This window comes from Erithacus rubecula (assembly GCF_903797595.1).
Source record: "Erithacus rubecula genome assembly, chromosome: 3".
Taxonomy (NCBI): domain Eukaryota; kingdom Metazoa; phylum Chordata; class Aves; order Passeriformes; family Muscicapidae; genus Erithacus; species Erithacus rubecula.
In genome coordinates this window covers 36,346,782-36,373,047 of record NC_136689.1, presented here as the reverse complement: position 1 = coordinate 36,373,047, position 26,266 = coordinate 36,346,782, and the positions used below count along the sequence as shown (strand labels likewise).

Sequence of the window (26,266 nt, the reverse complement as noted above, 5' to 3'; positions counted from 1 at the left end):
AAATTCTAGGTGGAAACTACTGCAACTCCTGTGAAGTTCCCCTTCCAAGTAATAGGTGTTTCTTGTTCAGTCAGTCTTGCACCTGTCATTTTAGAAAATCTCCTGGCAGGTTTTAATACACGTTAGTCAAGGAAGGAAGATCAAAGGCTAATCCATCTGTAGCCTCTCAGATCTGACCTTCCTTTAGAAAATATTCAATGAAAAGTTTAAAATGTCTCTTTACAAAAGGGCAAAAGACTATAGCAGAAAAATTATGAAATATGTAGTATGAGCAACAGCAAGCCCAAACCACCAGTTCATCTGTTTCTGAACTGGAAAATCAGATTAGGTATTTACATAACAAGTAAAGAAAAATCTGTTTCTTTGAGTTTGCTATTTGACTGATGTTATGTATTAGTTTTTGTAACAGTCTTCTAAAGAAAGTGTTATTGATAAAATCCCTTGCAGCCTTGACACTTCTGCTTTTTTGTGATTATTGGTGCTTCAAACTAATCTGAATCTCTAATTTTCTAGATTTTATATTAAAATTTATCTAACTCCTGTGAAAAGTCAATAATTAATAATTCCTTTAAAAATATCAATATATTGTGATTCCATTTATTGAGGCACCTAAGAATAACTCACACTCCCATTTTATTGCTTATAACAAAATTTTCACTTAGCAGGAAGCTGTCCATCAATTTTGTGATACATTTTCTCAGTTAAGAATTAAATTTTAATAGTGGGCTTGCATTTTTATCTCTGGGAAACAAACAAGCAGTAACATAATAAATAGCTTACATGGATGTTTGGGACAGTTTTAATTGTCTTTATACAGACCAAGGCATTTTCCTTTAGTCTTGGCTATCTTTGGTGACACATTTGGTAAGACCTGACCTGAAGATTGTCTTTTATTGTTTACTCTGGTGGAGTCTTAATTTAAAACATTCACAGCATCAGACAGAAGTTGATAAAATCACAAGCTTATTAAAGTGCTCAGCAGGTGTCTGGGAGACAATAGTCCCAATTCCTGTCGTGAATGGGTGATGATGAGTGGTAAAGCACATACTGTGGAATTGTGGACAGTAATACTTGCATAAAAGACACAAAAATTGCATAGCCTGCAGAATTTCTGGCTAGCTCTGTGTGGAGCTAATCTGCCCATCTCTCAGGTGGTTTCACTGGACCTTTATCCAGGGGAAGACCATTTCAGAGGACCCTGACTAAAACCATGGTTCACTTTTTTATTCTTACCCTATGCATTGTTTGAGATATTCAATGAAAATAGATCCCAAATCTGGCCAGAGGAGTTATGAGGCCCAGAAGACAGAGCAATAGCCTGTCATGACATTTTTTTTATGCTGAGCAGCAACGAGCATGAACCCACTGTGGCTTTACTGAGAGCAATTCCTAACACTTATCATACTGTAACGAGCTAAAATGTTCAGCATTATAATTTAACTTCTTCTAATCAAATGTCTCTGGCATACTGAATAGGAAGTAAAAAGTAACACAATAGAGTGCAAATTTTATCACTCCTATTTCTCCCCTTTGACTGGTTTCATATCCAATGATGAAAAATAAATCACCTTGTTGAGGAGGAATGAGTATGAAAAAAAGAGGAAACCAGAATCCTAGTGTGGCTTTTGACCTGTGTAGCAAGTTAATTATACACTTGAGAAAGCATCTAGCATTGTCATGTTACACTGCATGCATTTCTGTGTGCACAAGGCTGAATATAAATATGTGTGTATATTACCATGCATATATGCTTTATGCCTCAGTGCACTTCCTCGTGCTCGGTACTTCCTGAATTTGTTCTTAAAGTCATTGGTTTTAAAGGATGTAAATGAAGATGGAGCATGGCCCAGTGGATTTTAATGTATAGACAGTTACTCTTGGTAAAAATAATTACTTAATTAAATGCTCTGGTGGACAGTGATTAAGGAAGGAAGTGGTAGATAAGTAATGAAAAGTGTATCAGTACAAAAAGTATCAGAAACTTAGAGAACATGATAAAATATCTTTAGTGGGATAAAATAGGCACTGCAGACTTCTGCATTGGAATGGTTTTACTGAGCCTTCTGTTTGTTACACTATTTTCCAATGAAAGTTTTTCTGTCAGTGATGCAGTTTTCCATTGCACAAAACTAAACTGCCAAATCAATGGAACCCTCAGATGAACTAGAAGTCACTTTTACATTGCAGTCAACTCTGTCTGAGCACTCAGAACAAAAATGCTCACAAAATGAATATCACCTTATATACAAAGAAAATAGAGGATCTGCAGGAGAATTGAGTGTAGAAGTCCACTACACCATCCTGAATCTTCTGTTGTGCTATCTGCAGACCTTTCCTCAGGGCTGGGCAGAGATGCAGACCCCTACAGACAGCTCTTCCTCCATCAACACTTCCAGGATATTATAGTATTTGCATAAAACTTAAAAAGATGGATCCACAGACAGTCCATAGACTTGGAATTGTCTCATATCTACAGAGACTGAAGAGAGATGGCTGGGGCTTTCAAACCTAGCTGAAATTCTTTCAGCTGTAATGCTCTGTAGAAATAAGAAGTGAAGCTATGAGATAAATCTTCATCTGTTGTATTCTGTTCATCTCTATAGTGCAGAAAATAAAAAAATTCTTTGAGGGCTTAGATCAGAATTTTCTATATACATATTTTGATACCTAGAATAACTAGGTTTATTATAAGTATTACTGAGCAGCAAACCAAAAATCACAGAATCATCTAAAAATAGCAGCCTAAATAGCATGTTGCAGCTGAATTTCAAAGTTATTAATTTTCTAAGAATATTGGCATGAACTGTGAAGTATTTGTATTGAGATAGACCCTGAAAAGTGCATTTTGAAGAGGGTTTATGGCTTTGGGATACAGTGTTTTTGTTCAGCTGTGGGAAACAGAATTACTTATAGGCTGCTATTATGGCAGGATGTTTTAAAATCTGATAATTTAATTCAGAGGTATGGCAGATCAAAAGGAATCTGTAAAGAAAAGAGATGTAACAAGAAAGGAACAGATACAGACAGGAGTTTTTTGCCGTGCATGACATTCTATATTAGAGTGGCAGAAGTCTCTGTCAATAAGATCAAAAGAAGGGAACAGAGATGAAAACATTCCTTTTACTGTTAATTATTATAAACCAGGTAGAATTGTATTTGAACACTATTGACAGGATGTTAAGAAGCAGTTACACCCTCCCATTTCCCCCATGAGAAGAGCATTGGAGCATTTGAAATTAGAAGTAAAAAGTTTCTGGATTATTTTAACATTCTTTTTCTGTTCACTATTAACAAAAAGTGCCTATATCACCTAACAGCATCTTTGTCACATGCTCCCATTTTTTTCTTAAAGGTAACATTAATAATTTAAGTTAAAATGCAGGGATTTTAGCAGACCATGGTTATTGTAGGGTGAGAGCTTGGTCATTCAAGAGTTGCACTTTTTTCTGTGCCTGACATTTTTGAGATGGTCTTTGATTTTTCTGCACAGAGTGGAATACTGAGGCACTCTGAGGTCATTTAAGAGCCCAGGAAATTTCCCCACTCACTGAGGAAGCTAATTTATAGTTAATTCTTTAGGAGATAATTCAATTCTTCTTGAATAAATTATATGCTTCTTTCACTTGCAGGTGTTTCTGGTATTCTAAAGTGCTGCTTGGTGTTGCTGAGCACAGTTGGTGGTCGCTGTGATGGTCCCAGATGGAGCTGAATTTCAGTGGGCTGGGCTGTCTGCAGGGGTCCCAGATCTTTTAAGGGATTTGGAAGCCTTGGCTGGGATTCAGCTGGCAGAGTGTGCATGTGTACATGTTTGTGTGTGTGTGTGTAGGCATCCAGGAGTGAGCTAGGTGTCTAAGCTCCCCTTTGGATTGGTGAAACTCCAGCCAATACAGTTAATGGAGCTTGGAGAGCTGCTTGGCCACCCAAAGCTGTTGTCTATTTCTAGGTGTAATAAGTAACTTTTCTGACTTTGTTGTCTACACCAGTTTGATCTGCTTTGAGTCTGGTGGGAAATTAGGCATCCAGATTGCAGGTAGGCACCCAAATAAACACATAAAACCTGAAGTATCAGTCTCTGAGTCAAATCCCACTTATAGCGAGATATTGCTGATATTTTCACTTCCTGACAATTTTTTTTCTTGCACTCTCCTGTATGTAATTTCACGTGTGGAATTACAAAATGCTTACAGTTGGACAGACCTATCAAATTCAATGCTGGTGTCAATAAATCCAACACAGATTTTAAAGAAAAAAAAAATCTCATAAAAAGTTGACTACTGAGCTATAACTTGCATCCTTTCATAGCCTCAAATTAATATCTTGCCTGTTGCAATTGTCTTCTCCCCTTTTTGCATGGTGCTTTCTGAGAGTCCACGTTACCCAACTATGACCTGACAGTTTTGCTAAAACAGCTTTTCCTTGAATATGAACGAGGAATTCAAATGCAGCAATAGTGTTTTCTATGAGATGAGTTTGAGTGTTTCGATACCACTGGAGATGAAGTTTCTTCCTCTCAGATTACAATTTATCATGGGATGAGTTTCCTCAGGAGGTGTCTGTAGCACTGGCTGCTTTAGTTGAGGTGCTGTCTCTTAAGGTAGCTAAAGCAGAACATGCCTTAAGCTCCTGCCTCTTCTCAGTTGAAAATGTGGTGCTGGCTCCTTGCAATCTCTTTGGGTGCTGCTGCACAAGTATCTCAGCTCCCCAAAGCAGGAGAGAAGTTGTAATGTTGTGCAGCTGGCAGTGTTTGTGTCCCTTCCTGGCTGTGGGTCTACGCTCCAGCCCCTCTCCCATTGACTGATCCAGTATAAAAAGCAAACTGCTTTGCACCCATTCACACTGGGACTGCACATGCTGGCATTTTCTTATTGCAGTTGAGTACTTAAACCACAGTTCAGTGCTTTCATAATCACTGGGAAACCTAAAATCATACTCCATTACTACTTTTTTTTTTTTTTCTTTTCTTTGAACAGCTATACACAGTATAAAAAAAAAAAAGAATTTTTTTTTTCTGTGCTTGTATCTTGAAATACTTTAATTTAGGAACTTAGGGGTATGGAAAGGGATTTTTTAATATATATTTTCTATTGGAGCAAGCAGAATGGAAATAAAATCAGTTACAAATTTTGTGTTTCAAGATATTTTATTTCTTATAGGAAAGCTGAAAGCAGAAATATTTGGGAATAAAAGAGCTAAAAAGCATTGGGAGGAAAATTGATGCTGCCTTAGATAACTAGAGGTCACTAGATGACTAAACAAAGTTATTTCATGATCAGAAAATGGCAAACTTTAGTTAAAGTCTTTCCTTGTTCAGCCACAAAATAAGCAGAGCAAATAAAACACAACTTGGAAGAAAATTATAAAAGAGGAATCAAATGCTATTCAATATAAATTAGAAGAAGTATAAAAAATTTATAGTAAAAGCCGGAAATGGGAAATGAAAAATCTGTGGTTGGCAAAGGACAATAAAAAGGTTTTATTGCATTAATGGCAAAATTTCCAGTCACATAAGCCACTAGATGGAGATAGTGATTTGAAAGCACCATAAGTAGTAAAAAAATATTTTTATCCTATATTTTGAAAAATGTTTGATGCTGTCTCCACGTGCTAAGACACTTTCCAAAAGGCCTGGAGGCAAGAAAGGAAGATGTAAAGCAGCAGCTGCTTGGACTGAAGACTATTTAAAACCAATAGTCCGGCACAATTTTCACACAAAAGTCCCAAATGGTCTATTGAGGAAGTCTCCAGTTTTTTGATGCACCTTCTTGAAGGAAAAAGAAAAGCACCTAACAATTTTTTGGGTACAAAAAACTGTTTTGGGTACAAAAATCCCACCCAAGAACCTACCACCCCTAAAAAAAAAAAAACAAACCAAAAAAACCAAACAACAAAACAGAACTAAAAATAACAAATAAACAAGCAAAAAAAAAAAAAAAAAAAAAAAAAAAACCACCCCCAAAAAACCTAAACCAACCCAAACAAACATTCCCACCTTAAAATATGGCTGATACCTGTGCAGTAATTGCTTTATCATTTTAAAAAGTTAGTTGTTCTCTAATTGATAATGGAATAAACTGTTATTTTATTTTAATCAAACAGAGTAAAGGACATGGAATAAGTAGATGATTTTACTATATACTACCTAGTTTTTTAGTTGAGACTTAAAAGTTGGTTGATAAATATTATTATAGAAATAATAGAAGTGCATATTTTTGGTGAATTGATGGTGTAATCAGAAATGCAAAATGCATCCATTCATAAATGAACGGATACACTCTGTAAATCAGAGCACAAAAATAAAAAAATCCCAAGTGTGAAATCTGTACAAAATTTTTTAGTACAACATCTGGATTTATAAACTGATATTTTAAAATTGTGAGAATGCAATATCTAGATGTGGTGATGAGCCTACAAGATTTTAGGGAGTGTTAGAAAGATGGACAGAAAGAGTGAAACTTTAATTAATCATTCACCTCACAAGAGGTGGTGATGAATTGTCTGCTTGTGATATGCTCAAACCCCACGTGTTAGAAAAATTGTACTGAAAGCAGTACAGAAATAAAAGGGGAAGAGGGGAAAAAAGAAGGATTATGCATGTTGGACATTGCATTGTCATCAATTCCAGTTTTCATTTTTGAGTGCAAAAAATTACATTTTGTGTGTGGGTGTGTTTGAAAATACATTTGGCATGCATTCACACAAGCTTCTTGGTCTTGTTTGCTTTTAAGTCCATATTTCTATTTAAAATTATTGTAATTATGCATAGTCAAAAAAGCTTCGCACAACCAGTGGTGTATTCGTTCACATTTATTAACTTAAATCTTGTTCTATGCTTAGGAGAAGAAGATGACAGGGGTGGGCATTCAGTGAAACAATTAGCAGCAACAATGCCTGAAAATGGGGGTTTGTTTTTGTGTTTGCTACATTCTGCTTTTTTGTTTAATAACTGTCCATGCCTATGGGAAGGAAATTCAGAAGAATATGACCTTTCAGTAGCTACATGTTATCTGTGTTCAAACTACAAAATACCAGAAGTACTAGCTTTAAGCTTAGAATAAAGCTAGTACTTAGAAAAAAGCATATTGTTCTATTTATATTTCTTAAGCTGTGTATGTAGAAAATCCCAGTTGCTTAAAAAGAGCAGTGCAGTAAGTTCTGTTACTGAACTGATAAAGTCTGCTTGGTAAAGCTTTGTAAAGGCTCTCAGAATCAAAAGTGAGTCTGTTTACCTCTTGAAAACGCTTTTATAGGAGGTTCTGGTTAGCCATTTCCAATAGAGAAAGGAGCAGTTGATCAGATAGCAGCTAAACTAATGAAAAGCATCATGGAAGTGACAGGAAGATTAATTAAGTTCCTCCAGTTGCATTCACGTGTTGTGGTGCAGAGTTCCTTCGGGTACTGCTGCAGTTAAATGGTATTCATGGTGACAAATATTGCACATTTCCAGAAGTGACACTTCTGAGTCAAGGGTAAAAAACACATTTGGTAGTTTTAGCCCGTGAAGAATGTTCCAAATCAAAGATGAGCCTCTGTGGTTGTTTAAAATATACAAATTCAACTTGCTCCTTCCCTTCTTATTCTTTAGTGTAACCTCAGGAGATCAGTAATGAATCATAAAATCTGCAATATTGTGTAGTATGTCTTAAACTGCTCCAGATGGCTTCAGAATAAAAACAAACCAAACTTCTAGCTGATGTGTTTAGTGTATTTGATTTGAGGCACATAAATATGTGTGCTTGGAAACATTTTTCAATTACTTTTAGAGGCTTACAAAACTGTGGTTTGTTTGCTCTTCTTTATTTCTGCACTGTGGTCACTAATAGGAATGAAATAACGTCAATATATAAACTTCCAAATTATGTGGGAATTCTAAACCCACTTTACTTGCAAGAATCTTTTAGTTTTGGGATGCATTTGGTGAATTAATAGGCCAAGTGTGATTTGGATTGTTTCTCCCATTTTATTTTCAGAAACTAATGTTTCCACAATAAGTTTTTGTTCTTAATAGATGTCTCTGTACAGTGGACAAAATTTCTTTTAGGAAAATCTGGAAACCTCTGAAATGCATGAGAATTTTTAGTCTACTACACATGATGCATAGACTTAAAATGTTGTATCACTAGTGTATTTGTTGAATATTATTATTACACTTCTGCCAGCAAAAAGTTCCTTGATCTGCTTCTGGATTTGCAAGAGATGATCTGTGGTCAGTTCAGTAACTGACATTCATCAAAGCCAATTGGTAAGAGTTTGGGTATAAATCTAATATTAGTTTCCTCTTGGGAGAGTTCAAGACTGAAAGAGGGTTTTCCAGGAATCCTAGGGAATTAACTGGGTGCATTAATATTAAATATTAATTAGTCTCTGCAACAGACTTGCCTGTGAGTGGCTTTAATACTTACTATGGAGGCATTGTGTAAATCAGTGGATAGATAAAATTCAGTAGAAAGCACAGAACAGAGGAGCTGGTTCATGAAGTGGCCCTCTGGCTCTAGACCAAGTCAGGTGTGAGTAATAAACCCGCAGCTTTCCCAGGTCTGGAGAAATGTAGGGTATCTGCTGTACTTCTGGGCCATGTGTGCTTTTGTTCATTCCAAGGAGGTGATATCTTGTGGTTTGCATTTTGAAAATCTACTTTTGTGGCAAAGCTTTTACTAAGGTGAGAAATGGAAGAAGAACTCAAGGCAGAGACGCCATTATGACAAAAAGAAACAGGTTGCTGGAAAGAGGATTTCAGGAGTAGAAGTTGCTTCTGTTTTTAGAAATAAGGATGAGGACTTGCTGGCTTAGGAGAAGATTTATTTTTTTTTTTTGGTATGTTTATGCTATTGTTGAATCACAAGGGTTTGGGGGGGTTGTTTTTAAAAGTGAAAGTATGCATGAAAATATGATAATTTTGTAGTTGACTGGTATCTGTAGCAAAGTTAAATGCTGGTCGGCCTGTGCTGGCTTGTTGATGGTTGGGAGTTTGCACCATGAGCTGACATCATGGACTAATTTGCTCTTTCATTCTGCGTGATCCTGCATGCCCAAGCTGGGCCTGCTCAAATCTCCAGGCACACATCAGTGTTTGCTGCTCCTGACTGTACTTCCCTAAAGCTGTTTTCAGCAGAACCCTCAATGCTTGCATTAAAACACCAGCCACTTGGGATTGCAGCCACTAAACCAAATCTTGCTTTCACTGACTGTGACAGCTTGGAACCCTACTTCTTTTTGCAGCTTTAATACTGTTGTATGGGTGTAAGTAAAAGCAGAATTTGTCATGGAGTATGTGAATTTTGGCTGTGAAAGCTTTGTGGTAATTTTTTCCCTCCTACCTTGCATTTCTGTAGTTGAAAAGAAATTAAAGTTGTTTTGTTTTCTTTGATTGCTTTAATTGTATACTTACTCTCAGAACACAAATAAGATGCAATCATGAGGGAGGTTGTCCTTCTTGTTGTACAGCCTACTGGGCAAAAGTGTACATAACATTCAGAACCAAGTAGTGGAGAACGTGTCAGTGTGAACACATGGCACTTTGGTGTTTACATTTCCTGAGGATCTGACTTGCCATCAGGCACCACCAAACTGGTACAGGTATTGTGACACAACAGCCATTTCAAGAAGGGGTGTTTAAGGCAGAGTGGTCCTTGCCTGAGCACTAATAGCACACCTTCATCTAGCACATTATGTCTCTTGACATGAGCCTTCCATACCCATGGCATGAATCAGGAGGCATATCGGCTTGGTGGAATGAGACCAGAGTTAGGCTACATCCTGCAGAGTTTGACTCCTGGCAGAATAACCCCAAGCCTTTTTTTCTGATGGGGTAAACGCAGCTCAACAGGCAGATGCAGTGCCTGGGTGCAAACTGTCTTAAAGGACGTCATGCAGTGCTTTCGCAAAAGCACTTCTGAGCTGGAAAAGGAGCTGAAGGATTTCACAGAGAATTGATTCTCTGAGCTTTTACCCTCCATGAAGGGAGAGGAGGGAATGCAGAAGGCTCCTGATAGTAGCTTATGCCTACTGCTCAGAGAACATTAGAGTGTTTCAGCTGAGGTATTTTAAACCAGTCTTTGAGGGTGGTATTTTCCCCCATAGCAAGGTGTCCTTTACTGTATTGTAGAAGCAAATGAGCATTGTAATGATGAAATAAAGGAATGTGCTGTGAATACCCTCTGTTACTTGCTGCCCTTACTGTGTAATTGAAACATAGGCCATGATTTCTAGAGAGCTTCTTCTTTTCTCCAGGGATTTTTAGACAACACTTCTTCACTGTGATTTAAGATTTGCTCAGCTTACATTGTTGGTCAGTTTGACCTACACAAGAAGTTTTGGTCTTCTTCCCTTATGCATCACGGTCTCAAAGTGCACTCCTTCAATATGTGCTTTTCAGTCGTGAAGCAAAGCTTATTTTGGAGTTTGTGTGTACTCTGGACCTCTTGTTTTCAGGGCTCTTCCTTGGGACATTTGAAATAAGAAAGGGCACTGAGAAAGGCTAGGTATCAGAAACGAATAGCTGTGGGACTGCTGGTGGGGGACAGGACTGAAACTGGTGCCCCAGTTCCCTAGTAGTGTTTAATCTCAGTAGCATTCATAGAGGTAGCATGAAACCTCGTGAGGGCAATGCTGCAGAGGACTTGCTGAGAGATGCACAGCAGCACTGCACACCAGGGCTCTTACCTCTGCTGCTGCAACTGGAGCATTCCTTGGCTGCTGTGCTGCTGTGATAATTTTGACCAAAGTGATTGGACCTCATGAAATAGTACTTATTGTATGGTGGTTTTACAATTAAGAAGTGGAGCTTTAAATGAATTATACCTGTCGTCCTCTTTCCTGTAGAATGAAGGCATTCATCCCATTAGATACTATTATAATGAAATAAACGCTTCAGCATGCTGTCCATTATTTTTTTACCTTTATTTAGTATAAGTGTATTATCACTGATACATGCCAGACTGACAGCAGGAAACCAAAGTCCTCTATTGATTCAGAGAAGAGACATATGTGCATAAATACAGACCACATTGTCTTTACCACACTGCTGCACTGGTGTGTTGTCAGATCCATCCCGAGGCACTGCCATGTACATGGTGGACATTATTTTGGTGTTCCTTTGGTCTTTCTTCCTCTGAAGCTGCTACTAGTTCATACAGCAGCAGGGATTGTGTGGGGACCTATTTACAACAAACTTAGGACCATTTCATTAGCCACAGAACAATAAAATACCTACCAGCTGCTAATGACTTATCAACCTGGGCCAGAAAGCAACTAGAGACCTGGAGGGTGAAAGGTTGTAAACTCCATTACAGATCCTCGTTGTAGTATATCTCCTGTCCTCACACTTCGTTATTCAGGTGAAGAATAACAGTAGTTTAAAAAAATCAGTTCAGCTGTATTGAAATTGAACTACCTATTTGCCAGTTGCATTTTAAAAATAGAAACAGACTTGTCTTTATCCAACATTTGGATTGAAATTGTTTATTGAAGTGGAACTATTGATTTTTAAAAAAAAGAAAAAAAAAAAAAAGTCTTAGGGGTACATGGTCTTGCAAAGTGCCAGGCATCTTTATCTTCTATTCAAGTTGGGGTACTGAGGCACTCAAAGCTTCTCCTGGAGCCTGCCCTTCAAAGAAAAATGCACTAACAATATACGCTTTGTCTTTCCCATCTATTATGTAATTGAGCACGTTATGTCACTAAATGCGTTTACTGCCAAGAAAAAAAAAAAAAAAAAAAAAAAAAAAAAAAAGCCTGTACAATTTTAGAAGGGCGTTTTTTTTTTGTTTTTTTTTTTTTTTTTTTTTTTTTTTTGTCCAAACCAGAGTTAGGTTAACCAGAATATAAGAGCATGTCGTTGCGAGCCCGTTAAAGAAAAGATCTGTTTGTAGTACTCTTAGTCCTGATGTCACAGGCACAGCAAGGACATCAGAAGGAGGAGTCAGATTACAGTAAGAATGGGCAGTGCAGCATGCAGCCGGAGTAAACGCTAAATCAGACAGGGATTGTATCAGGGATAAGACTGCCTGCAAAGCGCTCATCCTGAGGAGGCACGCTGCTCTCTCACGCTTCTCGTGCTGGGAAATTTCCACATAATGTAGAATGAAAGAGCTCTGTTTTACATGTCAGCCCTGTGCAGGAGCTAATGCTGAATACACAGCGGTGGGATCCTGACTGCATGATTAATGAGAAACATAATGTATTTTGGTAAGTGTTAACCGTGATGTAATTCTGCTTCTGCTCACATTATCAATAGGAGTGATTATTACAGATTTCGGATTCAAGAACATTTCGTGCTGGCACGCACCTAAAACTGACAACTGGGGAATCCTGCCGGCTGTGCAGTTTGGAAGGATTCCATTGTCTGGGAAATTTTCTGTTTGAGTGGGCTACTGCGTAGTTCTAGCGGTTTGAAAAACAAGCTAGATAAGAGGAACTCGTGCTAGGTTTGTTTTAAATGAACTTGTGTTTCATCTGCCGAGAGGGGATGAGAAATGCTTGTGAGGAAGTTTCAGACGAACTTAATGTAATGGACGAGCTGCTACTGCACTGTCAGTGCTGGGAAGGCACAGCAAACCTCAGTATTTCATTCAGCTTTTAGTTTGAAGATTTCAAAGGTACAAAGGTGAAGCAATGTTTTATTTGCGGTGCTGCGATTGCCGAGCGCTCTGCATTGTGCACATCACCGGTGTGCAGTCGGCTCCTAACATGCCACAAAATGCATGTTTTCGTTATTTTAAGCCTTTAGGGGTCTTGGAGCTGTTAAATATTTGTGCAGAGTTTAGTTTTGTTGCTTGACGGAAATCTTCCTTCGGTTTACAGCTTAGCTGGCTGCATACCCTAAAAACATGCTGGAGTGTAGTGCTATGTCTAAGCAATGTAGCCCTGCAGTACTGGGCTGGGATGTACGATTGCAATATCATACTGCAAGTTAGTGCTGTTAGACAGCAAAGAGAAATGAAATAGAGAATTTGATGGTGTGATGGAAAAATGCTATTCTTGACTCCTTGAAATCTCGTCTAGTCTCACTGTTAATTTATAGAGGCGTAATACTTAGAATGAACAGAGAGCAGGGAGTCAAAGGATTTCTGGGACATTCAGCTGCTTTCTCAGTTGTATTAGATTGAATCAGGAGTTCACTTCAAGCTTTAAGGGAAGAACTTTTGTAATATTCTCAGCCCTGTCAAAAAAGTACTATGTCTTGTGCCATACTAAGCACTATCTTCTTCTTTTCACAAAATTAAAGATTGTGTGTGTGAGTGTGATTTGTCTTTAACAGTGAAATACATCAATTATGAAAGCCGATAGATTTAGATGTAAACTGTCCTAGCAGGAAAAAAAAAAAAAAAGAAGAGAATGGTTGAGTTTTCAGAACTGTTCAGTGTTGCTTTCAAAGATAAATTTTCAGTGTTTTATCTTTACTAAATTTTCAAAGGACTGAGGAAGAATGGGCAAGCATTATGTGTTTAGGTTTGAGTGATTTGGATTAAGTCTCTTCACCATTAAAAAAGCCAGGTTTATTTGCTATTCATTTCTTTCCAGTATTTTTCTACCTTTATTAGCATTGCAAGGACAAGATGGACCGTTGTTTCTGGTTTGGGTTTTTTTTTGGTTTGGGGTTTTTTTTTTTTTGTTTTTTTGTTTGGTTTTTTTTTTTTGTTTTGTTTTGGTTTGGTTTGGTTTTTTGGCTTTTTTTTAACAATCAGTTTTTCTTGTGTGGGATTAGAAGTTGCAGTTTCCTGAAGTTATAGAGTTAGGGTACTAAGTGTATGTTAGCTGCATGGTATTTAATTTAAATTTTTTTTTTCCTATCTATAATTTTCAGAAACATGTAATGGCAATCAAACTTTTTTTGGTGTTACTTTGAAAAAAATAAAAATTGCTGTATCATATGCTTGTTTGTTTTTTATTGCAACATAAGCTTTTAAATGGAAAAAAAACTGTACTGTGCTTTCTCTGTACTTTGTAGGAAATTTCACTTCTGAGAGCAAAGCTGAAAGTTTCTGCTAGGCAGGCTCTCTCAGTCTGAAGTTTCCTTCAATATTAAGTTATAAAGGAATGTTCTTGTTCCTGTTTTTTGCAAAAGAAAGCATGAACTGGGGGATAATGTTTACCTGTGGTTATTCTGGGTATTTTCTTGCTATTCTGGGTATTTTCTTGCACTGTCAGTGAGAAGCCAGAACATCTGTAATCTCACCTGTCCCTGTTACTGCACAAAGCAGTATTGCAGTGAGCCAGATGAAAGCTCGACTGCATACATCGCACACTTACTTTGATTTCAAATTGCTACAACCATAACATAGACAATATTGGGATTTTATTTTTTCTAAAAGAAAAATATACTTTCCTTTAAATATTAATACAGAATTCTGGTTAAGTTTGTTTTTTTTTTTTTTAATGCATACTATTTTAATGCAACTATTGGGCACTTAGGTATAGAAAGGGAAGAAAAGAAAAGCATTTCTATATGTTTGTACATATCTTGTTTGCTTTTCTGGGCCTTCTTGTGTAGTTGCTGCTGATGTAAGCTGGCATAGTGGGATGCATGCAGCATTAAGGTTGAAATAAATACTGAAAATAATTACCATGGAAAGTAAGATCTAACCCTCTGACAGTATTATTGTTATACAGCAAGTGTTAGTGGGTGAAGGGAATTTTTTAACTATCAAAGATAGAAGTTGCTAAATTCAGGAATTTGTTTCTCTCTCTTTAAAGCTGTAACCACCAAGAAGATATTCCACCTTTATCTTACATCCTACTATGTATATTTTACTATTTGATCTGAGACTTCAAGTAATTAAACTCATTGTAAGCCTTCTAAAATCATGAGCCTTTCTTTTACCATGCAGCTGAATTGTGATGTAGTTGTTTTAAGAACTGCTAATTTTCACTCACCTTGCTGTGCTTTTGAGTTTGTTGTTTGGTCACCGTGGATACATTTGTTACTTATTGTATTGATTTTGCATTCATCATTTCAAGTTGAATAGGAATATGGAATTGTAATAATAACAGTAATAAAAGTCCTACAAAATGATGTAGGATGTTTATGGAGTAAGCCAAAAGCCAAAGAAAATAATAAATTTCTGTTAAGTGTTGTCATACGGAGACGTTTCACGTTTAAGAACGTACACACGTACCTCAGAGCAACTTGTGCCTGTGTTTATCGCCAAGTTAATAATTTAGCATAAGATAAAAGTCAGCTGTGACCATTCTCAGCAGCTCTGAGAGGAGCAATGGTGGGTGATCTTGGTGCCACAGCGCTGATGCTGCACGCTGCTGAGGGGCAGCCTTCCCTTCTCCTGCTCAAAACAAGGGCTGTGGCTGATGGCCAGAGCTGCTCCTCCACCTTTCATGGCCCCACTGGCCACTGGCCCCTTGGCTTGGCCACCTGGCCACTGCTGCGCTTCCTGGGCCTGGCAGCTCGGGCCTGGCGTGTCCTGCAGCTCCCTGGCCCCGTGGCCAGCCCTGGGCTGGGGTGACCAGTCTGGCCAGGGCAGTGGACGTGCTGGTGGCCAGGGAAGGGGCAGAGCTGCTGCCGCGTGTCCTGCAGTGCTGCACGGCTGCAGAGCCGGGGAAACGCCGCAGGGATGTCGCGGTTCTGGGACAGTGAGCGCCCGTCCTGGAACTGAGAGCAAAGCCAGGCCTTCAGCCCCAGCACCAAAAAAAAAATCACTTTGGCCTTACTGAAAGAGCACAACCCAAAAAAACCTCTAAAATTATAATTTACAAAGAAAAGGGAGGGGGAGAAAAAGAAATGCTGTACCTTTTTTCTGTTTTGTTTTCTTTTTTCCCCTTCCCTCCCTGCCTCCTCTGAACATATTACTGTTTTAAATAACTTCTCAATGTTTCACATTATACAGGAAATTCATATATTGTGATGGAAATTGCTATATATAACATTAAGGGAAACAAATAATTTTTGTCTGAAAATGCCATAACATTTCTGTTTGTATGGCGGCTGTTTTAATTTTCAGGTATTTTTTTCAGTCAGTTTTGCAGAGTGTAGTAGTTCATCTGCATACATGCTACTATTCTGAATATCACTCTTTATTTCTGGAACACTTTCTTTAAGAGATTCATGCTGGATGAGTCATAGAATAAAAAGAATACCTCCCCCCCACCACGCCCCAAATCTCATCACCTCTTTAAAGAAAACACACATTGTGCAAGCCAACTGACCAACTGCTGAAACAGGGGTTGTTTTTTGTTTCAATGAAAATATTTAGTTGTTACTGGTTTGTTTTCAGGAGGTTATATTTCCTTCTAGGTTAGACACTGTGGAGGTCTTTAGTACCATTTCTGTTTTCTTTTAAGTCAGGATGAATTGGTTTTGATAAGACTGTTCTTTTAAAGTGTTTTGAGAAGTACAGATACTGGACTACTAACTGCGTTTTATCACCAGCCATCTGCAATAAGAAAGTGTAGTTAATATATAATGGATGCTGTGTGTGACAGAAGAATTCAGCTGAGCAAGCCAATGTATAGGATCTTGAAAACTGCAGGAGCCTGATGTTTATATTTGGAACATTACAGCCTCCTGGGTAGTGAAGTTCATATCTTGAAGCACTGAATAATCATTAATGCATGTATACATAATAACAATAAAAAAAAACCCTGTTTGAACTTACAGAAACTGCTCTGTGCTAGACTGAACCCTTTTATTTTCTGTTGCAAAACCTGTTCATTTGAAATATTTCTAAATATATCCAATATGTTGCCTTAAGTAAAAGGTCCTTTTGCCATTTCACAGACAAAAAAAAAAAAAGTCATTCCAAGTGTAACTTTTCATGTGGGTGACAGAATTGCTCCAAACCCAAAACTGGAATCAGTGGCTTCCTGTTTCATTACAGAAGATTAGATCACAGTTGCTTCAGCTGAAGGTCCTTTAACGAAGTGTGTGTGTGCTCACGTGCTCATGTGAATGTGTGTCGGTGCATATTTTAACTGGGATGATTGTAGAATCTAATCCTGAATTCCTTTCTAACAAATGTCTTTCTTCTTTTAAGAAATCAAATTAAGAAGAAACCACATTTTTAAAATTTTCATTGTGATATCATATGTATATTTTCTTTTTTTTTTTTTTTTTCCCTAAAAGGCAACACATTTTTACAAAATATTTTAAAATAATGAGAGCCTTTGATTGTATTTTATTAGTGTCATATGGCTGATAGGTCTCTGTGCCTGTGTGCAGATATCCTTCCACGTTATTTTGATTTTGTTTCATAAGCTAGTGGCAATTCTAGAAATTCTTGCAATTACAAAAATGTTAATCGGGTTACAGAAAACCCTTTAAAGATTTTACTTCTCATTGCACTAAAGAAGATGGTGGTATTTGAAAAAGGAGAAATATATTTGGTTTGGGTAAAGGAAATATTTCAATTTGCAGTAGATCATGAAAAGTTCTTGAAATACAATAGAGGTCATAAGGGCTTCCGTTTTTAAAAAGGAGATATTACATGTAATATACTGCAAAGATTAGTTTTGCAGCTGAAATTGCATAGATGATTGGTAACATTCAGAGAAAATGCAGCAAAAGAGAGAAATGCCAAAGCTTGAAGTGGCCGAGATTGCACTTGAAATAAATTGCTGGGGATGAAAGTGGGAAGAAGCTTTTCTCTATTGTAGGGCTAAGTCATTATATGGCAAAACCCCATTCTGTAGGTCAGCCTGTATGCTCAGTTATTTTAGCAACACTTCTTTGAGAAACCTACTTAGGGGTGAAAAATCTAATACACGAAGTTGCACTACTGACTCCTCTACTCATACGCTTAGATCTTCTTGCTCATTTTGTTGACCACTTCCTTCAGCTCATCAGTCTCACATTCATAATCATATTCCTCTTAGACAATTGTTTTTCTGTGTACATGTGCAACACAAAGAGTTACTGCAATCCTAAGCATGGTATGACAGCTTAAAGTAGTTGGCAAGGGTCTGGATCAAATGTAAAGTATGAAAACGCAACTGTGATTTCAGATTGCAATTGTAAGGGAAGCTCTTATGAAAGTTCAATTACTATATACACTTGCCTCTTGTTAACATCTGTGATAATGCAGTTCTGTCTCTTTTGATGCTTGAGGTTTGTAAAAATGGTAAGGCATCTTGAGTCCTTATCTGGTGTTTAAAAAAAAATACTCTTTCTGTCTCTGCATATTTTTCTCCTTTTTTCCTTATTTCTCTTTCCCCACCCCTATATATTTTTAAAAGGTGGGGCTAGATCAATCTATTTATTTTTTCTTATACCTCTGCTAGCTAGCTGAACCAGTTGTTTGGAAATCATGAGAAATTCTTTCATCCCTATGGAAAAAGGTCCTGGCTCTTTTACCAAGCCAACTAATTTACTCTGTTTTGTTGTCCCTGCAGGTTTCAGAATTTAAAACCATAATGTAAAACTTGCTTTTCAAGTAAAGCTTGAAAAGCTCTTGGGGTTTGATAATGTATACTATCTTCATCTCTGAAGCAGTTACAGTAGATACAAAAATGAGATTGACCATGAATGTCTGTGAACTCTGGGCATGGCTGTTTGAAATTTTAGCATATGCTCAGAGTCTCAAAGGGCTTTGAATTATATTGGTAATTTTTATATTGTGTGTTGTTTATGTGTTCTCTTTATTACATTGCAAACCAACAGTCTCTTTCCCAATTCTCTCCCTCAGAAAACAAGGTAGAAACTAAAAAGCAGGTTTATGCTAGAAAACCCCCTCTGAATATTAAAACTGCTTTCTTGAGAACAAAAGACAAAAGCTAGGCTTAATTTTCTCTTTGAGTATTACTTCATAGTGGTTCTCTTATTTATTTACTTTTATGTTATAATTGAAAAAGCAGATGGACAATTCATTCAAATGAAAGCCATGAAATTTTTTTCAGCTTCTTTTGTTCTTGTTGACCTTGTTTACTCATTTTGTTTACTATGCAGTGTAGTAAGTTATGAAGATAGAGGGAGATAATGGCTGTGTTTTCCAATATTGTTACCCATCATTGCACTAAGGATCAATACTGAATGAAAAAAACCAACACAGAAAACCAAGTCAAACACAGAACCTTGACCAAATTTGCAGCTGTGAATGCAAAAGGAAGGAGCAGGTGGAGAGGAAGGCAGTCTTGGCACTGCAAGGAATATCAGTGCTCTTTTTGCTAAGCCAAGTCATTTTTCAGTAGTGACCTGAGGGTCTACTGTCTCTCTAGTGCAATGTTTAGCAAATTAGGTTTTGTTTCTGGTATTTACCTGTGATAGCAAATTCACTCACCTCCTGTCAAAACCAGCAATGTAAGAGGTGCATTCAGTTTGCCAGATATGACTATTATGTAGCAAGCACACTGTTTCTCTGTTTTGCTATTATTATTGGTAAGTTGTGCTGCTGTAAGCAGCAAATTTTTCAGCAGTGGAAGTTGCATGGCTTGACTGCTCTTAGGCAACATAGAAAAAAGTAATAATTTTGAGGGCATACATAGAGCTTTACATAATCTCCTATTTAACTTTGCAATTCCTGTATTTGTAAAGGACAAATTCTAACAAGCCAAACGGGCCATAAAAAGTTGGGTATGCATATATAAGGACATATTTAAATCCTTTTGCTTTTTGTCTCCTTCTGACTGAGGGCATGGTAGCCACTTGAATGTGGGTACTATAAAGCCACTGAACTGTATTATTTCTAGTACCCTTACATGATTTCAGCACTCAAGACATGATGTAATCATTTACAAACATTTGTCTCGCCAATCCTGACCACATTCTGTCTGCTTTGCAAAACTAGTTGTTTTGCCCTCCTCTCCCCATGCAGTGCTAGGGCAGTTGCAACAGCCTCCTAATAACAAATTCAGAATCTTAGGCTTAAACCTTAGTAGCCCTGAGTACTTGAAAATTGCATTGGTCTACATGGTATGATTTTTCTCTCCTCATTATTTCTTCATTAAGGAAGGTTTCGAAATAACAACTCTTTTTTTTCAGTTCAGTTGAGGTAAAAACTTTCATTACATTTATAAATTCCTAATGGTTTTCCCTTTTTTCTTTCATCTTTTTTCCTTTTTCTCCCAATAATTTGCAGCATTTTTTGTAGAACATAAAATATATATTCTTACATAGCTATAGCTGACATACTCAATGCTAATTAGCAGCCCATCCATATTAGCATTTAGCTCTGCACACTCTATGTGTGCAATAGGTTACCTGCATGAAAACATGCAGGTTTTCAAGGCTGAAAGAATCAGTGGTCCTGAAGAGGGACAGTACTACACAAATGCCCCCAGATGTGCTCCTTCACGTGAATGAAGTTACGAATGTAAAACACAAACACGGAAAGGCTGAAAACACATTAAAAAACAATCAAAGCAACTCTGCAGATCTCTCTAGCAATGTAGATACAATCAAAATGTGATTGTGGAAAGACTAAGAGTGCATGAAACGTGTGTAGACTGCTGGTAGAGGCAGGCAGTAGGTGAAGTGGGGTGGACTGCTGGTGCTGCAGCAAATGGTACTGGCAGCACCACCCTTCACAAGCACTTCAAGATGACCAAACAAAACTGCTCTGTTTTGCCATTAGCCTGAAGCAGAATTGTCATCACATGCTATCATCAAAACACAGGGAAGAAAAAATACTTAAATTGTCTGAAATTATCATTCTCAAGGCCATGAAAGATGCTGCTTTATGTCACTGTGGACACACAGAAAACTCCACAGATTTCAGGAAGAAAATGTAGATGTGTAGAACATTAAATTATTTTTGCTTCTTATTTATTATTGTAATTATACTTACTTTACCCTGCCCTATTTAAAAAAAAAAGGAAAAAAAGGAAACCTAAATGTATCCAGAAGATTGTGTAGAGATGAAAAAAAAAGAACAGAACTGTCTCAGGTAGGCAGTCTTTGATGATACTTAGCACTGAAAAACATTAACAATTAATACTCCTAAAAGATCTCTCAGTTTATTCTACCAATGTTTGTGTGATTTGTATAAGTTTTTTGTACATTTCTAGTAGAAACATTCCTTCACAGGAGCATTCACAAAGATAAAAATTGCATGATACTTTATTGTACTTTATTATAGGAGGGTTTTGTTTTTTTTTTTTTTGTTAAAAGCTATGCCAGCACATTTTTGGCAATACAAAGCTCACTTTAGATTCATCTGCAAACAGAAATATTGCCATCTGACCTCAGTATATAGTCAAATGAATTATTAATATTTTATATCAAATATCTGTTTGAGAGACTCCAGCTGAGCTAATATCTTCCAAATCACAAAGATAAGAAGAAATAATGGTAATTTTAAATTGTTAGCCCTTTCTAGATGCTCACAGCAATAGATGGTTAATGCTGTCAGAATGTTTGCCTTAATAAATAAATTAATCTCTAAAGAAATCTTTGTGAGGTGCCTGTGATGGACAGATTTCCAGTTTTGCAAGTTTTCTGTCTCTGTAGCCAGATTCTGTTCTAGTAAATAATACAGGGAGCTGCTTGTGGTAGTAAATTAGTTAAGGTTATATTGATAGTTTATCTGAAAGAAGTTTGTCAGCTTTTGAAAGCTGTTGGCACAATGTAAGTATGGCAACCTCTAGCAGGTATCTAAAAGCTCTTGTAAGTACAGGGGTCTTTCAGAAAATATTGAGCTTTCCTCACTGATACTGTTTATACTGATTCAGATCTGTTCATAGAGAAGGAGGAGGTTTCAGAAAGAAATTATTATTTGTAATGAACTGTGAAAAGTGTTGGACTGTGCTAACAGATTTTCTTGGACTCAATTTCATTTACTGGACCTAACATCCTGGGAAACCTCCATGGCCCCCAGAAAAGTCAGAGTTTCAGCTGTGCTAGAAATATTAAAGTAGACCTACTCTAACTAAGGTGACTGCCAAATAATTTGTAACAGTTGTATTTAATGTCTCCAGTCATTTCAAATGCTCTTTAAAATCTTAAAACTGATCATCAGCAGTGTAGTCAAACCCTGGTAGCCAACTGGGAAGTGAGTCTGGGGTGGAGGCAGCATGATCCTGTGATGGTGAAGGATTTAGCTGTTTGGGTTGCAGATCCTCTTTAAATAGCTGTTCCCTCCTGCACCTTTTCCAGAAGGGGCAATGAATGTGATGGAATAATGAGCTTGAGTGGTTGGATAATTTCAATTATGTTGGCCTTGTGTGGGGAGTCCCACCTATGGGAAGATGCATCTGCAGGAGGGCACAGGGTGCTGCAGGTCTCACCATGCTAGAGGAGCTCTGAGCATTGTGGGGCAAGATTCCCTCATTCTCTTGTCCACCTCAGCTTTGATGGTTTCCATAGAAAGGCTCAGGCATCAACAGTCAATGAAAGTTATCCTCTTTTTTTTTTTTTTTTTTTTTTTATTTGTTTTGTTTTGCTTTTTTGAGGTCTTTTAAAACCACAAACCTCTTTTCTGTAAGCTCAGCATTCAGTTTTCTACTGCAAACACATACAGTCATTATTGTTCTTTTTAATTTCTTTTACTGAATCACCTATGCCAATAAGAATATTATGACATTCTTAAGTCAACTGGACTATTTAGTTCTATACACTCCTAGGCCCAAAACAATTCCCTCTTAGGTTTACATATTCAAGGAATTCGTGTATGTGTGTAGGATGGTGGCTTGCAAGCTTTCCTGGTTATGTACAAGTTATGTAGACTATCTCTTAATTCATAATAGTCCTATTTTTATTTTAGTTTTATTTTGTTTCCTGGGGCAACCACTCCAATGCCTTGTTGAACTGGAACTTTTATTTTGCCTCATTAAGGTACATTATTGACAATACCATTAAAAAGATCAAGATAATTCAATGGATAGTTTAGTCGTTTGTGGTGATTCTACTTCAGTTAACAGACTCCATTAGTTAAGTAGAAGAGCAGCAAAAAGAAAAGTCTGGGGTTTCTTATCTTCCCCACCTCCCTCACCCCCACCCCCTCACTAGCAGAGCAGGCTTAACATTTTTCTTAGAACATCGTCTCATACAGCTCTGTTGAAGTTTCTGACCACAAATCATATCAAGCTATCATTTCTGTGGGTTTGTAGCTCAGCCAGAAAAAGCTGCATGTGGGAGAAGTTCATTTCTAGTCTGCAGGATTTTGACATTTGCAGTTGTGTGTCTGGAGCTACTGAATGGCCATGTATTAAAATTATATATGGGTAATAGTTTATAGTGACAAGGAAACTGCAATTTGTAATTAGAACGTTGGTTTGACTTTTGAACGTGTCAGTTTGGAAAGGCCAAATAACATTATACTACTATAATACATAGCAAATTTGAAATTTGTAGTGACTTTTAGGGGGAAATAGATAAAATCTTGTATAAAATCATGTCAAATAAGAGGCCATTGCCCATGCTGCTAGAGCAAGAGCGTGAACTTAAGAAAACATTTTCAAGATAAGATTTCCAGAAAAAAAATTAGAGTTTCTAGTCCTCTTATGTGTGAATGTGCCTTTACTGCTCTACATGGGTTTTTTCAGCATGTGATAGCTCTAAGAAATACCTCATGCCAACTTTTCCTAGCTTTCAATGAGCAGAAAGAATCCTGAAATCATATGAGGTGGTAAATCTAACAAGGGGCTTTCTAGTTGTATTTTTTTAATTTTTTTTTTTTATTTGGACTAAGACCAGCTTGCTTATATCTGCAGAGGAATTTGTAGGGAAACACTGAAGGGTCTTATAAATTCAGGAAATGTATATTTGGTGGGAACCAAATTCTCAGCAAGTAGTCTATTTACTTCAGGCTGTCAGATGCTGAATTACATGGACTTTTTTTCAGTCTTTTTTTGTTGTTCTTGGATTTCCACTGGTCTTGGTAGTCTGACTTTGCCAATTTAATAGAATGACCAGGCTTGGTCTTGGTAATGCTCTGCAAAAATATGTTGAAAACTGCCTGGTGTAGCAACCTAAACTAGAACTCTGCATTGTTTTATTTTGTATTCCTGCTGTAATGGTCTTCTGTGTGCAATATTAAGGACTTCATAAGAGTTCTGTTAATACAGGTGGTGCTTGACCTTGGACACAGCGATTTATTTTACTTTTGCAACTTTTGGAACTGTAAATACTCATGTAGCTGAACACCTTGGTCATTTGAGGCTTTCTGTGAACTTAAATGGTCAGTTAAAGTGAGAAATAAAATGTAAATTTTTTTGCCATGTGGTAGCAACAGAACTACATATCAACATGAAACAGCTGTCTGTGCTCTAGGTTTTGTCAATGTATTTTAAACATAATTTGGCTGTCTGAGGAATGTAATAAAGAAATCCTATCAGCCCCTGTTTAAATTTTATCTATATTTATAGACAAGATTACCCCATATACTGCCCAAGTCCAAGTGAAACAGAATAGCCAGAAATACAGGTTTGGGGAGTCTTTTCTTAGATGATAAATCAAGTCTTTCTGTAAAGCAGAAACAAAAGCAATGGATCAGTAAAGCTACAGATACTCTGTTTTCAACTTTAGAGAAGCAGGAGCTGTAAGGTCCCAGCCTAATGCAGATATGCAAACAGAACTGTGCCAGCATCAGTGGTTTAAGGCTGAAGAAGATCATGCAGAATCTTGAATTTTGTCATGGTTTGGCCAACATTGCTGAAATTTTCTCAGCATTTCAGGTTAACCCGCCTAAAACATTTTGTTGTGAATCAGGTGATTTATGTTTAGTTGCAACTCCAGATCCGTAAAATTGGCTTGAGCTTAAGTTCTGGAATGCAACCCTTATACAAGCATGCTGTGTTTGGTTTCAGGTTTCTGAGAGGCTTGCATGCAAAATTGCCTCATTACTTGAATTGATACCTCTAATTAATCAGATTCAGTGTGCTGCAATAATTGTCCTTTAGTATTTAAGCTCAGACTAATACCCAGTGTAACTCCTTAAGCCACTGGAATCATATAGACACATTGGCCTCTTCTTAATACACTGTCTTTTTTTAGTAAGATATGGGAGTATTTTAGTGCCATTTCTAGGTACAGGAAGTGTGTTCTTGCCACTGGAATCATCCTGATTTATCTTTAATAATGTCAGAAAAAAGAGATAGACATCTTGTTGCATCTTGGGCAATATACTTAGAGTATCTTCATTTTAATCTGATGTTTATAGTTTCATCATGCATTACTCTTCTGTATCTTGGTACTTTGTGGGTTTGTTTTGTTTTTAAAGAAAACATTGCCAAATTCTGGATTATACAAGCAAATTCTCTTGTATATAGTGTTGTATATGGGGCTGAATGTTTGGGGTTTTGATTCATTCTTCAAATTCAGCACCCTTGGTAAATTTTTAATTCCTTTTTAGTAAAATAGCAGATCTCTTTGTTTAAAACTCATTGTTATGGAATATTTTGAATGTTTAGCCAGATTGAATCATGCAAATAAGAGATGGACCCCACTCCTGCATGCACTTCTGAATTAAAAAATAATTAACTTTTCTGACGTTGTTGCACTAATGTGAAGGATTGGAATAGTTAAATATGTTCAAAAGTATTTGTAGGATTGAGGTTTGTCTGTGGCTTAGTGAATCCTTGCATTTCTATAACAATCTGACAATTGGTTGGCTCACTTCACTGGTTTAATATAATTTCATCCTTGGAAATGTATTGTAAGATTACCTCTTATGGAAAGCAAAGATGATTACAGTATGTGAGGCTCCCTTCACTCCTCAGCAGCTGAGTGGGAGGATGGGAGGAGGCATCTAGCTTGTCAACACACAGTTCTGTTAAAGGCTCTTTGCTCTTGTATTGTTCTCCTTGCTTCTTAGGTTTTGTAGGGTTCTTCTGATCAGATTAATATCCCAAATTGATTAAAATTCAAAGGTTTTAGTTTTTGTAGAGGGGATGACTTGCTCATCTCAAGTCATAAAACCATATTGAGGAATTACCTGAAACACTTGACACAAAATTAAATTAGATAAAAGTCTGTTGACTAAACTGAGGCATTACTTTTCTATTTTTAATGTGAAAAAATAATAAAAATACTAGAAATGTGTCAAATGTTGTGATGCAAAAAATTTGAATTTGATTAGGTCTTCATTCCCTATAATTGAAGCAAAGCAATGCAATGACAATGTGGATCAGAGCAAATATATATATACACATATACGCATATAGCAAACTCAATAACATCTGGAATTATAATAGACAGACTTAAAATAGTGAAGCTGCAAGATCCTAATCCTTCTGATCTACATGGATTATCAGAAAAGCGCGCTCTGGAATTTTTCTCCTCTTGGTACTGTATTCTATTTTATCATGGTTACAAGGCTTGATAGAAATGCCTTTCAAAACCCACATTTCCTTTAGTATCTCACAAATAACTGTGTAATGCAACAGAATC

At 37.1% G+C, this 26,266-nt stretch overlaps 1 protein-coding gene across 4 annotated transcripts in view; it reads left to right on the top strand.

Annotated features, from left to right (window-relative positions):
* ZNF385D (zinc finger protein 385D) overlaps positions 1-26,266 on the top strand; it is a 405,889-nt gene that overhangs the window by 232,701 nt on the left and 146,922 nt on the right. The window contains exon 1 of one of the 4 annotated variants that reach the window (XM_079300355.1): positions 11,806-12,183. The exons of the other annotated variants lie outside the window; for them this stretch is intronic. Coding sequence (XP_079156481.1) covers positions 12,162-12,183 — 22 coding nt within the window. The 5' untranslated portion in view covers positions 11,806-12,161. Of the gene's footprint in view, positions 1-11,805; positions 12,184-26,266 lie in introns of those variants that run through there. 4 annotated transcript variants of the gene reach the window in all.